Source organism: Magnolia sinica, chromosome 3 (assembly GCF_029962835.1).
Source record: "Magnolia sinica isolate HGM2019 chromosome 3, MsV1, whole genome shotgun sequence".
In the NCBI taxonomy this organism is placed as follows: domain Eukaryota; kingdom Viridiplantae; phylum Streptophyta; class Magnoliopsida; order Magnoliales; family Magnoliaceae; genus Magnolia; species Magnolia sinica.
In genome coordinates, this window is record NC_080575.1 from 97,880,490 (window position 1) to 97,895,290 (window position 14,801).

Consider the following 14,801-nt stretch of genomic DNA (forward strand, 5'->3'; position numbering starts at 1 on the left):
TTATTTGTCATCCAACCTATTGAAAAGGTCATAAACAGCTAGATGAAGAGATGATACAAATATCACACATGATCCAAAGCTTTTTTGGCCCAAAAGAATTTTTAAATGGTCATTCACCATTGTTTCCTATACAAAGGTCCATCTAAGATTTGAAGCTAATTTATTTTTTGGATCATGCCCTAAAATAAGCTTTCAATATAGATGGACGGTATGGATGTGGACACATATATCACAGTAGGCCCCAGGTGTGAGCCAAATTTCATGGAAAAGCCTTTCCCAAGAAGTCCACCATTGGAAATCTAGGTGGGGCCCACTGTGATGTTTATGTGAAATCCACCCCGTCCATCTATTTTGTTAGATCATTTTAGGACATAGTGCTAAAAATAAGCCGTATCCAATACTCAAAGGGCCAAAAATGTGAAGATTGGACACCCATAATTAAAATATTTGTGGGGCCACAGAAGTTTTCAATCATGCTAATATTTGTGGTTTGAGCTCATCTCACTAGGAATGATGGCATGTAAACATTACTATTGACCCCGAGGAGGTTTCAACGATAGGAATTTCCTCACCCACCTTTTCCTTTAGTGCGGCCCACTTAAGACTTGTATCCTCATTTTTTGTCTCGAGTCCCAAAATGATCTCAAAACATGGATGGACAGATTAGATTTATCACAAACATAACGGTGGGCTCCACCTAAGATTCCAGTGTAGGAACTTCCTGCAAAAGGCATTTGTACATAATTCGCACCCCAAATTTGGGAGGGGATTGCGTACTACCCCACCAAGATCTACCTAAATATGGACAATTAAGGGCTTTGTGGGGCCTACCATGATATATATGTTTTATCCATACCGTCCATTCATTTTTTCAAATTATTTTAGAAATTTAAAAAAAAAAAAAAACGCAAATATAAGGCTTGAGTGGGCCACACTACAAGAAACTGTGGGGATTGGGTGCCTATCATTGAAAACTTCTTGGGGCCACATAAGGCTCTGATCAAGCTAATTTTTGTGGTTTTCCTTCATCTAGGTCTGTGTGACCTCATAAAGAGATTTGATGGCAAATAAGCTTCACGGTGGACATCAGGAAGGTTTTAACGGTAGTCATTCCTGTCCCACTACTTTATGTGGTGTGGTTGACTTGAGCTTTGGATGTGCATCTTTTTTGGGATCATGCTTTAGAATGATATAAAAAAGTTGATAGACGGTGTGGATCTAATACATAAATCATGGTGGGCTCAGAAAAGTGCCCCATATTAAAAGTTGGGATGTGTATAACGCAAGGGAGAAAATTTTTGTCACAAAGGACAATTTTGGATTAAAAAAATAATAATCACGGAGAGCATTCTTGATTCCCCATTAAGCAAGACTCCTACCACGGAAAAATTTCAGCATAAAATGGTTGAGCACTTTCCTTCTTTTGCGTTAACAAACACCACTAAACATGGAACATTTTCCAAATTCCGCGTTAAGTGCAAAAATTCAGCATTAACAAACAGGCCCTTAGATCTTCTACCTTACATCCATTGAAAATAGGAAATCCTTGTGCCTAGAATAAAATGTTTGCTTTCAGCCTTTCACACTGCAAAATACCATTTTAGCCGATTCTGATCTATTTTTGAAAATGGTTTTTTTAATTTTTTTAATTTTTTTAATTTTTTTAATTTTTATTACATTACCTCCATAATGACAAAAGCATCAATAGTATCAACAGGCACCCCAAAATGGTTCTTCTTCTTTTACCAAGGGACACCGCTCTCCAGGACATCCAACATACAATGTTTCAACAAGCAACCAGCTAACATCTAATCTCTAGAATAATATCTCAGACAATCCACCTTCAAAGCACCTCAAAAATCAAAGATAGAACAAAAAATCCAAATCAAATTCAAGCATCAAACCCTAACCAGCCGAATCATGATCAATGAAAAAACATCATACAGTTTGGATCAGTTATGAATAAAATGAAACCCTAGATGATGAAATTTAAGATTGATCAATTAATCGGATGGCAAAAGATCAGAGATGAGGAGGTTCGGACCTATAAAAGAGACAGGTATCAACAATCAAATATTAAGATCTGGTTAGGGGAGAGAAAGAGAGAGCTCGCAACCAGAAGCAAGAGCTGCTTATTTTGCATGCTTTCTCTATAGGTATGCAAGGAGACAGTTGGGAATGGTAGGGTGAAGGATGTTATACCACAACAATAGCGATGAGCCAGCTCTCATGATGTGCAGGTGGCATGCACCTCAAATCTAAACCGTCCAGATGACGGAACCAGCTGTAGATAGGTCATATAACAAAACCCAGATTGGTTAGACAAACACAAATCTTTTAATTAACATACATTTGTTTGTTGAATTTAGACCTTTACTACTTTTCACTTGAAATGTCTATTAAATGTTCACCAATCGACTAGTTAGGAGGAATGTTTTTCAGGCCACCTATTGAAGAGTTAGGATGGTCCACCAATCGACTAGTTAGGAGGAATGTTTTTCAGGCCACCTATTGAAGAGTTAGGATTGTCCTAACTCCTAGCAAAGTATTTTGTGCACTTTCAATCAGTGGGGCTGAGAAGAAGTGTCTGGATAACTGAACCAGGACTCCTTGACTCAGGCCCCTGAGAATCACGCTGTTCCATTTTGCAACCAGGAATTATATAACATGTAGCTGCATCTTTGCATAGTATATATGGGTTTCCATTTCTGACAAATGAGGCCCATTCTTCTGTTGTGTCTGACCATGGATGGATTATGCCTCAAAGATTACATGATATGACAATCTTAACCTTAGGATTTGTGGCATGCAGATGGATAGTTGAGAAGAGAAATACAACATTTCATATCAACTGAAAAAGGTCCTAAATGTTGGTCACCGGGATCCTCTAATCTGGGTGATTTTGGGCCATTCACCATTTAATGTGGGAAATTAACAGAATAATGATGGATTACCAAACCATGGGCCCCACTTTTCATAAATAAGAGTACATGTTACACATGGCATACACATCCGCAGGACACTTTGAAAGGATAAGTTTAAGAATAAATGCAATAATTTTATTCTTAAGATAAAAGAAACCTGTCATGGCATACACAAATGCATACACCCAATCAACAAGCAGAACAAAGTAATAACAGCTAAGCTAACACATAAAAATGTTTCCATCAGAAGATACTTTGCAAGGAGTCAAGCTTGAAGTCCTCTTAAATTATTAATGAACCTATTCAGATCTCTAACCCAAAATCGATCCTGTCAGGCAATCGAATGCCAATTCAATCCAAACAAGATCCAGTAAAAGGATAAATAGATGAGGGAAAAAACATGTGAGTAGACCAAATTCTAGCTGATTCTAAAAAAGAGATCACAATAATGAATACCTCAAGTTCTCAACACAAACCAAATTTTCATAATTAAAAACATAAAATCTTTATTAATCATCATCATCATCATAATCTATCCCTTATCCCAACTAATTATTGTCAGCTACACGAATCTTGTTCTGCCACTCCCCTCTATCAAGGACATCCCCAATCAAACCATAGGTCATTGAGTCTTCTTACAACCCCAAATTAAACCATAGGTCATTGAGTCTTCTTACAACCTCCACCCATGTCCTATTGGGCCTTCCCCTGGCCATTTTAGAGCCTTCAACCTAAACCAGCTGACTCCTAACTGTTGCAATACTTACTCTTAGTTGCACATGGACAAACCATCTAAGCGTACTTTCCCTCATCTTATTACCTATTGGTGCTACCTGTAGGTTCCCTCAAATTCATTCATTTCTAACTCTATCCATCTCAAGGACATAATTAAAATATAAATTTTAAAAAAAAAAAGTAAAAAAAAAAAAAGAAAGATTAATTATAGAATTTAAGATGTTTATTATGATAGCTAAAGTTATGCACAAAACACCTGCACAAACATGGACTTTTATTTATTGTTTTTTTTAAGTTTTCAATATGTGATTAGCATGAGATAGTTTTGCATTTTTGTATCAAGATGTTAGGGTTAGATCTATATTGTATTTGTCATTTGTTTTCTTCTTTTCTAATACTGTTTTTTTTTTTTCTTCTTCATTTTGTTTTAAGTTTGTTCTTTGACCTCAACCTCCTTGCATACCATCCTCTCATGGAGACTCCGCTATATGTTAGCCAGTATTAACTTTGTTCTGACTATTGGTTGTGTGCATGCATGCTATACATGCTATCGAGGGATTTATTGATTCTTAGGACCTGTATGTTTTACCAATTACAACAATAAAGGAAATGGACAATGATTGCAAACTACTTTACTTGTTTGTGACATCAACTACACTTGATCACAAAAATGGCACCAATTACGTTGTTTGGTTTATCGTGGTAAAAATGTACTGATGGCAATTTTACATTACTTCAATGTCAAATCAACACCAAAATAAACATATGTTGGTGTTGGAGTTCACATTGCAATACAATGTAAATTTGTAATGATTACAAATTTCCTTACCTGTCTCCTATTACATTTGCATTTGACGCTCGAAATATGTGTCAGAATACATGTTTAAACAAATGTTGTGAAATAGTAATTATAGCCCATTTATGTTACTTTACCACGAAAGTCGGTGAAACAAACAAGCCCTTGAGAACAAAATTATTAGATTTATTCTTGAACTTATCCTTTCGAAGTGTTTTGTTTGTGTGCTTCTTAGGGCACATGCCTTTTGGTGAATTCTAGTTTCTTGTTTTTATTCTTTTTTTATTGCAGGTGTTTGTCCATTTAGGTGATAATTTGTGGGGGTTCTTCGCTAGAATACATGTGAAAAGATACTAAAGGGACCTGCAGTTGAAGGGGACTGTGTGTTGAAGAGATCTTTGTTTAGTCGAATTGTCAGCATGGTATTCCGAATTGGTTACATAACGAAAACGATCGTAACCATTATGTGTTACAGCTTACAGGGAATGCCTGTTACAGAAAAAATGAGCTGTAACGACCCCATCATGATCCTGTAATGGTGCAAAAACAGTTTTTTAAAAAAGAAGAAGAAAAAAAAAAACAAAGATAGAGAAGGGTTGTAACGGTCATTACAGCCCGTATCGTAATGGTAATGGCGATGGCCATTACGAACACCATCACCATGATGGAGCACCTCAACTATCAAGGACTTTTACAAAGTGCTCCTCATTTCTTGACCCAAGTCTTGCTTCCTTCCAGCAAGATATCCTTGGTAGAAGATTTGATTAAGTTATAATTATATTCTTCCACACTGGAATTTGGAATTGATGAAATTGCTATGAAAATTGTTGTTATGGTGCATGTTCATGCAATAAGTTATAATCATTATCATCATCTAAGCCTTATTCGAACTTCAATTAGACCATAGGTCATCAAGTCATTTCTTACTACCTCCACCCGCATCCTTTTGGCCCTTCCCCTTGCCCTTTTAGAGCCTTCAACTTGTACGAACTTACTTTTTCCAACTGGTGCAGTTCTTGGTCTTTGTTGCACATGACCAAACCATCTATGTCTACTCTCCTTCATCTTGTAACCTATTGGTGCTACTCCTAAACTCCATCGAATGCATTCATATCTAATTATATCCCTATCTTGCCACTCATCCATCTCAACATCCTCATTTCAGTTACACTCATCCTATGGACATGTTGCTCCTTAACTGGCCAACATTCTATCCCATAAAGCATGGCTGGTCTTATTGCCATCCTATAGACTTTTCCTTTTAGTTTGAGTGGTACACGATGATCACATAAAACTCCAAAGGCACATCTCCATTTCTTCTACCTCGCTTGAATTCTATGGGCAATATCCTTCTCGATCTCTCTAGTCTCATGAATTATCGACCCAAGATATTGAAAGTGGTCATTTTGGGAAACTTCTCAATTAGCAATCCTTACAATTCCTCATTCCCACTCCTATTGTTACTAAAATTGCATTCCATACACTCTGTTTAGTCTGACTAATTTTAAATCCTTTAAATTCTAAAGCACCTCACCATAAATCTAGCTTTGTGTTTACGCCCTCCTTCATCTTGTCAATCAAAACTATGTCATCTACAAACAATCTACACCATGGTATCTCTTCTTGCCAATGCCTCATTGACTCATCCATGAATTATGTTTTATATTCTCAAATGTCTTGGGACTCATATTTAACTTGAACGATATTTTGCCCCTTGCAACAGTAAGAGAGAGATGAACAAGAAAGTTCTAAAAGTGCCCTGGGATATAGCAGAAGGTAAAATGATTTGATGTGAGCATTTGCTCAATTCTTCTTTGGGTTTAATAATATTTATAAAAATGTGCTATTGGTTTAAATCAAACAGATACCAATGTCACAAAAATCAATGTAAACTGCACCAGTTTCCATCAGATTTCAAAAACCTCAGCTCTTGGGGATCAAAAAACACCCACACATACCTCTATAGAAGCTTGAAACTACTAAACAAAGATTCGCCGGATCTGCTTGAACCTCTTAGCCTACAAGGAAGCCTCTATCTCTTCTAAGTTATACCCCTTAAATAATGGGATCCCTGAGCCCAAACTATAATGTGACTCTTTAAGTATGTGGAAAATCATGCCCATCACTCCAACTTATCTCTGAAAATTCTTCTATTTCTTTCCTTCCACATAGACCAAATCATAGCCAAAAAGGCTATCCTCCAAAGCATTGTCTATCAAATGCAATACCCTTCCATGTGGGAAGAAGTTAATCTATCTCCTTTATCATCACCACTTACTCCAAACAGCTCAATGACACACCAAATATATGCCACAATGTCAGAGGGCATCAGTAAATGATTAATCAACTCCTCCTTCCTCATACACATTATTCATATGTTTGTGATAATCATCTTTCTTTCTCATAGCTGACCAATGGTGAAAAATTCTCCTTTTGCCACAATTCATCTGAATGTGACCAGGTTTTATAGACCCAGAAAACACTCTTGAGTATCAGTCAACTGACATTTCCCGCTTCACATTCCAGCTGCCTGTAAAAGGATTTGACCCAGAACAATGTTGGTGTTAGCGCAAATTAAATTATAGATTTATAATTCTGTAAAATAATAAAGAAACCAAAATGAAGGACAGGCTGAAGCATGTGTGATCATGCCATCCTTAAAGCGTTATTCGCCCTTTCTCAAAGTAATTGAGAATGCTGACAGGTTAGCCTACCCGTCAATGGCAGCTTACCCCGCAGCATCAGCCAATTCCTTATCATTTCACCCCAGCTGGACCAGCCCCCCAACTCACCATCCAATCCTCCCTACCCTTGCCAGCCCCATCTCACATCCCTCCCAGGGGGTTATCAGTTCCTTCCATCTTACTCAGGACCTCGCCAGCCCATCCTCTCTTGTGAAGACTGCCCAGGTCCATCGAACATATCGCAGGAGAATGAAGACCAAGAATCCGGTAAATATCCAGCCTCAGGGTCCCATCCCCTTGGAAATTCCAGGGTCTCAGGAGAGCTGGAATGGAAGGTTGAGAAAACTCAGGCGCCGAGAATCTCTGTCTGTGAATGATACCAATGGATAGTTTGCTGATTTGGAACACCCGAGGAGTGGGCAATACTCCCACCATTTCAACCCTTCATCGCCTCATTTCCAAGTTCAAGCCATCCATTGTCGTCATCCTCAAGCCGATGCTCAGGGATGATAAGAGAGTACAAGTAGGCCTTCAGCTTGGTTTCCGTTCCTCAGTCTCTAACGCTGCTCAAGGGGGGCAAGATTTGGGTTTTCTACGCCCTTCCCTGACTGTTGATCTCATTGCAGTCTCCTCCCAGATGCTAAGTATCTCAGCAGCTATTCAGGGTGGCCCGGTTTCGATCTTGCTCTCTTTTGTCTATGCGAAGTGCTCCAGAAGCCTTCGGAAAAACCCGTGGGACCAGATTGCAGTGTTAGGAGCTGGCCCTGCCTTGCCTTGGGTTGTAGCAGGGGACTTCAACACTGTGCTATCTGCGTTTGAGAGGCAAGGTAGAGGCATCTTTGATAGCTCGAGCGCATCAGATTTTGCTGATGCTCTTAACAGGGCAGGCCTTCTCGACGCAGGGTTCTCGGGAAACCAGTTCCCCTGGTGCAACAACCAGAGTGGGCAGTCTAGATCTTGGGCCAGATTAGACAGAATTTGCTGCAACAGTCCCTGGCAGACAGCATTTCCAGCCTTCCAGGTGCAGCATTGTTGAGGTACAAAAAATGATGATGAAGATTGAAGAATAAATCAGAAGAAAGATTAGAGAAAAGGAAATAAGAATGAAGAAAATAGATAAAAAGGGAAGACATTGTGTTGCGTCCACCTGCGCAAAGCATATTGATTGCGTGGGTCCGCGCAACGTCAGTTTGATCAGGATGGATTAGACAGTTGAGATATTGTGAAAAGTGGGCCCTGCAGCACGGAGATCGAGGGTTCGCACGTGTGGAGGCCTATAAATACCCCACTCCCCCTCTCATTTGAACAACAACGAAGACGACAGAGAAGATCAGAGCTCCAGAGAAGAAGAAGACCTTGAAGGTATTTTAAAGGGAAGGAAGAGAAGAGAAGAAGAAATGGAATTTTTCCATTGTGCCGACCCGCGCAACACAATGTTGTTGCACGAGCCCACGCAACATCATAGTGTTGCGCGTGGATTGACATCAAAAACCCAAAGTTCTGCCAAAATTAGGGAGCAGGCCGACTTTTCTGCAAGACAGAATTATGGTCATGAGCTGAAGAAGATGTGTTTATTCAGATAACATTCCTCTCAAAGAGATAAACATATCATGAGTCGAAGTGCCGGCGGATTTGATATTAGAATTTGTTTCCATATTTGTATTCTATAAGCTTTATCTTGGAATCAAATGATAAGAGGATGTAAATGAGCTTAAAATCAATAAATGTTGTGATGATTCTTCTCTTCATTAATTCTTTGTTATTATTCAGTAAGATAATTCCCTAAATCAAATACTTCTGTTTCTTGTCGAAACAAGCACTTACCCAGGGTGAACTCAGATCATTCACCCCTCTTCCTATCCTTCCCCGCTACTCCCAGGAGCTTCCCAAAGCCTTTCAAATTCCAGCGTATGTGGGTCCATCACGAGTCTTTCCAAGAACTAATCCAACGTGCCTAGGCAACTGATGTTGTGGGAGATCCAATGGTTGTCCTCCAGAGCAAGCTTAGATATGTTCAAACAACTCTTAAGAGCTGGAACAAGGACATCTTTGGCAATATTTTCAACAATGTTGAGCTAGCTGAGGAGGATCTGTCAGCTACAGAAGACATAGTGCTTCGGGATAACAACCCAGATAATCTCCAAAAGCTGAATCAGGCCAAAGAAAAATTAACTCACTTGGAGCTTTGTGAGGAGATTTTCTGGAAACAAAAATCCAGAAACCGCTAGCTTCATGAGGGGGGACCGCAACACAAAGTTTTTCCACAGTGTGGCGTCTTGCCGGGTGAGGAGATCCAACATTTTGGAGATTCAACTGGAAGATGGGGCAGTAGTGACTGACCAAGACTTGATCAAGGAGGCTGTCATTTCCTTTTTCTCTAAGCTGCTGCAGGGAGGCCCATCTACAACCCCTGCTGACCTCCTCGATGTCATTCCCTCATTCATCTCAGCCAAGGACAACGCTGAATTTATGGCAGAGCCCTTGAGTGAGGAAATTCTGGCGGCTATGTGTGGTATCCCTGTGGATGGTGTGCCAGGGTCGGATGGCTTCACAGTGGTGTTTTTCCAAAGCTGTTGGGACATGGTGGGGGATCACCTCCTGAGGGCCTTCACCGCAACCCTCATTTGCCTTATTCCCAAGATCCCTGCTCCGAAAAATTCTCTGATTTCCGACCCATTAGCCTGTGTAACGTTATTTACAAAAAACTTACTAAATTGTTTGCCTACAGGCTTAGCGGGCTCCTCCCCAAAATAGTCTCATCCGAACAGGGGGCCTTCATCCAAGGAAGATCGATTACTGAGAGTTGTGCCCTCGCCCAGGAAGCTTTCAGAGATATCAACAAGAGAGTTCAAGGTGGAAATATCCTTATCAAATTGGACATGAAGAAGGCGTATAATAGATTGGATTGGGTTTTCCTCAAGCTAGTCCTCGGCCGGTTTGGTTTTCAGGCGAACTGGATCGCCATGATTGAGAAATGTTGGAACAACTCTTAGTTCTCAATCTTAATCAATGGTGAACCTAGTGGTTTCTTCCGCTCTTTCAAGGTTTTCATAATCTGATCACCTCTGGGCTCTGCCAGCCTTTCAGCACTAGCAGCAGGTGTCCACTCAACACCCACCTCCTCTTTGCTGATGATACGATTCTCCTCTCTAATGGGGGTTACAGTTCGCTGAAGTGCATCAAATCCTTCCTCGACCGTTTCCAAGTTGCTTTAGGCCAGAAATCAACTCCAACAAGAGCTTCTTTATCCTCTCCACCCACCAATCTGAGGCAAGAGTCAGGGCAGCCCACAGGATATTGGGTGTCAACCAGGGAGTGCGGCCTTTCACTTACCTCGGGGTTCCGATCTTCAAGGGAAGAGTGAAGAGAGCCTTCTTTCAAGGGATAATAGACAAATTCCAAGCAAGAATCTCAGGCTGGAAGACTAGGATTCTTTCCCAAGCTGGTCACTCGACGCTTATCAACCACGTGCTTAGCAGCATTCCGATCCACTCTATGGTTGCTACGGACATCCCCCTCTCCCTGCTGAAGAACCTGGATCAAGCCTGTGCTAATTTCTTTTGGGGTTGGGAGGGCGACCACAAAAGTTGCCATTGGGTCAGCTGGAAACATATTGCTCGCCCAAAAGTTAAAGGTGGCCTAGATATTAAATGCCTCCCTAATGTTATGCAGGCCCTAAGAATGAAAATGGCTTGGACTATCAAGTGCAGAGGGCAAGATAGCTGCTGGGCAGCCTTTTTTAAAAGGAAATACCCTGCAGACATCCTCTCCTCTGGTGGTTCCAGCCTCACCACTGATGCCTCGCCGTTGTGGAGGCATATTTGTAAGCACATTCCGGCTATCAACTCAGGGACTAGATGGATCTTAGGCCAGGGTGACCTGAACTTCTAGTTCTAAGACTGATCTAGGATCGGGCCTCTAGTGGACTGGAGTCTCCAGCCCCCTCCTTCAACGCCCCAACTTGTTAAGGATTTTATCGGTCCCTCAAGCTGGCTGGATCCTATTTCAATTCGCCGGCTCCTCCCTCAAGTGGTTCTTGACCATATCGAAGATGAGGGCACTTACACCTCTTCCATCAACGACAAACAAGTTTGGGCCCCTCTCTTCCTCGAGTGAGTTCTCGGTCAGATCGGCGTGGTAGATGGTCTGTTCGGCAGATGTTAAAAAATCGTGAGTTGTTTGGGTTTGGCACTCCAAGCTTCCTCCTAAACTCTCGCTCCTCTCTTGGAATATATTTCTAATGGCAGTCCTGGTTGATGCCAACATTCAGTTAAGAGGTATTTCTATGGCCTCTAAATGTGTCTGTTGTGCGCCCACGTCCCAGTCCCATATCGAAACTATCGACCACGTCTTCTCCTCTGGTGGGTTAGCTTCGGAAGTGTGGGACCACTTCCAACCCTATTCAATATCTAGCCAATTACAGTCATCTCAGCTATGGTTAGAGCAACCGGGTGGTGGTCCTCCACTGCCACTTCAGATCAGTTCAAACCCTTAAGGGGCTTAGCTCCTATTTTCATTTTCTGGGAATTATGGAAAGCGAGAAATGCAGCCCACTTCGGCAACTCCTTTCCCATTGGCACTAAGGTGGTAGCTGCGATCCACCGCTGGATCTCTTGGATAGGGCCCTCCATTCCTCCCAGAGCATTGAATCGCATGACAGTTTCTGCGCTGACTGATTTGGGCGTTGATGGGGCTTTTTTACATCAGAGGAAAATTCAAGTTATCAAGTGGTCGAGACTGAAGAGAGGGTGGATCAAGTTAAATGTAGATGGGTCGTCACTTGGAAACCCAGGACCCTCGGGCGGGGGTGGCGTCAGTAGGGACTGCAAAGGGGAGCTCATTTTTGCTTTCAATTCTGGCTACGGTTTCGAGTCCAACTCGAGAGTGGAGATTAGGGCCATCTGGGAGGGCATCTCCTTGTGTGCCAAGTAGGGCTTTCCTAAAGTAGAGGTGGCCAGCGACTCGCTTTCCGTTGTGACCTTTCTTTCAGACGTCTCGAATGCTTCGTGGTCGATGTCATATTGGCCGTCCAGGATCCAGGTGCTCAGGGGTGTTATGGATGTTACCATTTCCCCACACCCCCAAGGAGGAGAAAGCGGTTAATGATAGCCTCGCTAAGCTCGGTAGTGGCTCCCAATTGAATTTTTTTTCTCAACTCTCAGGTGGATCATCCTTGCATCCCCAAAGGCCTTCTCTTTTTAAACAAGGTGGGATTGGGTAACCTGAGAGTGAGATAGCTTTCTTTGTCTCTCCTTTTATGATAGGCGGGTCCTTGTCTCTTTTTGTTCTCAAACCCACTTAAAATCTCACTTGTAATTATATTTGATCAATGAATAGAGGTTCTTTAAAAAAAAAAAAAAAAAAGGGTTAGAGGTAAACCGCTTTTAGGATGCGATGAGCCTAAATGTGGTTCTGCGTTCAGCAAACACGAAGAACCACGAATGGAACTCTGTATACACAATTTTGGCCTGCAACTAAACAAAAGAAAAAATCCCAGATTCAGAAAGAAGATTAGAAAATTTAGACCACTGCTTTGGTCTGTTTCTTAAGGTCTTCTGGATAAGACTCATATGAACCTTGCTGACTGATCAAAGTACATAGTTGCTCTTCTTATTTGGTTGTAAGTGAGAATGGTTTGAGTGTTGGTGATGATCCAATGAACCACCTAGGCACTGCTTATACAAGCTATGGTTGCTGACCGTTTTGGTCCAAGGTCATAACTCAATATGACCGTTATATGGCTGTTGGTAAGAAACTAGCCGTTATTGGCAATTTCTAACCGTTATGCATGTGGGACAACAGTTGTTGCATGCTAGCCGTTTAGACTCACTGGCTAGCCATTTTATGACTGTTGGGCTAGCCACATGCAGCAGTTTCTGCATGGTCTGGTTTAATGTTGCATGTGCAGTTAAACCTTTCTCCAATGGCTAGTTTTCAGCCTCTATAAAAGCCACACCGGTCTCATTTAGACACTAGTGAAGTGTGATGTGCATGTGTAAAGTGTGATGCGCACATGTGAAGTGCAAAGTGCGCCACGAGCACCTCTATAGCCACACTACCTCACATGCCCACGCCCTAGCACCAAGCCCGAGCCCGTGCCCGTACACGTGCACAGGTGTTCCAATGCTTCGCACTAGACCACGCGAGTCCCGGTACTCCACGGATCAACCAAGCAAATAATAAGGCACTCCACGCCCCGCATATAAACACTATTTTTTCTTCTCTCCTTTCCAATATGGGACTATTCCCAAAACCGCAAGTTTTTCAAACAAAAAACTTGTATTACTTATATATATTTTTATTATTAAAATATTTTTAATCAATATTTTTCACAACAGTTGGTGTATTTCAAAATAGGTTGAGAGTTTTTTTGTTGCTACTTGTTAGAGGCTTTGAGCCTTTGTATTGCTTTTACGCTTTTGGGTGCAAAATGTCCCACATTGGAAAACACCAAGAACTTTTTGAAGCCTATAAATGTTCCCACTTCCTTAGAGGTGTAAAACACATTGGCACTATGCTCCAGCCCGTATACCAAAGTGAGCCCGGCCTGAGGGCAACTGGCCAGAAAACCAGTTAACCAAGCAGGTGCACCCGATACTTACACGTGGGGGGTTCGAATACCCATCCAGTTAGGCTATAAAACAATTCCTTACTTGAGGCTAAAAATTACTTGGTTTTGCCAATTTTCTTATTCAATTTATTATTTTAGTAAATGTTATTATTGAACTGTTGAGGTCATTTGTTCTTCAGTGTGCTTCACGCCTCCTCATAACGAGCACATGTTTTGTTCTTATCCATTAATAATCGTATGGTTACACATCTTTTAAAGAGGTTTTTTGCAATGGTTTTTGGACGCAACAAAAAATTCTCTATTCTTCTCTGTCTCTCTATTCTCCATCTTTGGCAACATAAAAAAAGGATTGCTCTTCTCATGGTGTTTTCATCGTCTCAGTGTGCTACCGAGATCAGACCGTCAGTCTTCCATCGGGCTGTTGTATACTAGAAGCGAACGCGATGGTACTTGTTATAGTCGAAGAACTCATCCGAACAGGCATGATTCGTTTAAAGAGAACGACCTAGTCTATGCCTCAACCCAGCGGATTTGGAAAGCGGTCCACTCTCTACAATAAGAATTCAGGGTCTGTTAGATTCTGCATATATAGGTGCTATCCATCTAAATTGTTTGAGCAACAACAAACACACCATTCATCTCGTAATTCCAATACCATGAATCATTCCTTTCCAGGTGTATAGTATTTGCATCTTATCCCCATAGATGAGTGAATTCTTCTCTCTCCTCTTCCGCAATATTCTGATGAAATCTAATGATCCAAATCCATCCCACTTCTTCTCTATTGAAACATGATGATATGTTTTTACCTTTATCAGTTGAAATGCTATAAATGCTATTGTAAATTTTGCAAAGAGGGTCCTTCCAACCACAGATCTTCCCAAAACTTTATATGTGCCCAATCACGGACTTCAAAGCACTCCTTTTTTAAATTCCTGCCATTCTCCCACCACCATTTTCTGACTCCGGATACTCTGTATGAAGAGGATTCTTTGACAGCCCATGCACCCTTCTAGACACCATATTTGCTAACAATTACTTGTTTCCAAAGAGGGGCTCCTTCATACTGAACCTCTATAGCCATTTCCCAA

At 41.3% G+C, this 14,801-nt stretch overlaps 2 protein-coding genes across 4 annotated transcripts in view; one reads left to right on the forward strand and one right to left on the reverse strand.

The window, feature by feature from the left end:
• Nucleotides 1-14,801, reverse strand: part of LOC131240356 (clathrin interactor EPSIN 2-like) — a 38,806-nt gene that overhangs the window by 22,997 nt on the left and 1,008 nt on the right. The gene's annotated exons all lie outside the window — the stretch shown is intronic.
• Nucleotides 7,522-9,367, forward strand: LOC131238990 (uncharacterized). Its single transcript, XM_058236560.1, has 2 exons — nt 7,522-8,160; nt 9,137-9,367. The coding sequence occupies exons 1-2, from the start codon at nt 7,522-7,524 to the stop codon at nt 9,365-9,367; spliced, it is 870 nt and encodes a 289-aa protein (XP_058092543.1).

Bases quoted from the DNA above. Each gene is read 5' to 3' on its own strand.
- LOC131238990 (XM_058236560.1), top strand. From the start codon at position 7,522: ATGGATAGTTTGCTGATTTGGAACACCCGAGGAGTGGGCAATACTCCC. The intron at 8,161-9,136 runs GTGCAGCATTGT...GTTGTCCTCCAG, and splicing joins CAGCATTTCCAGCCTTCCAG to AGCAAGCTTAGATATGTTCA.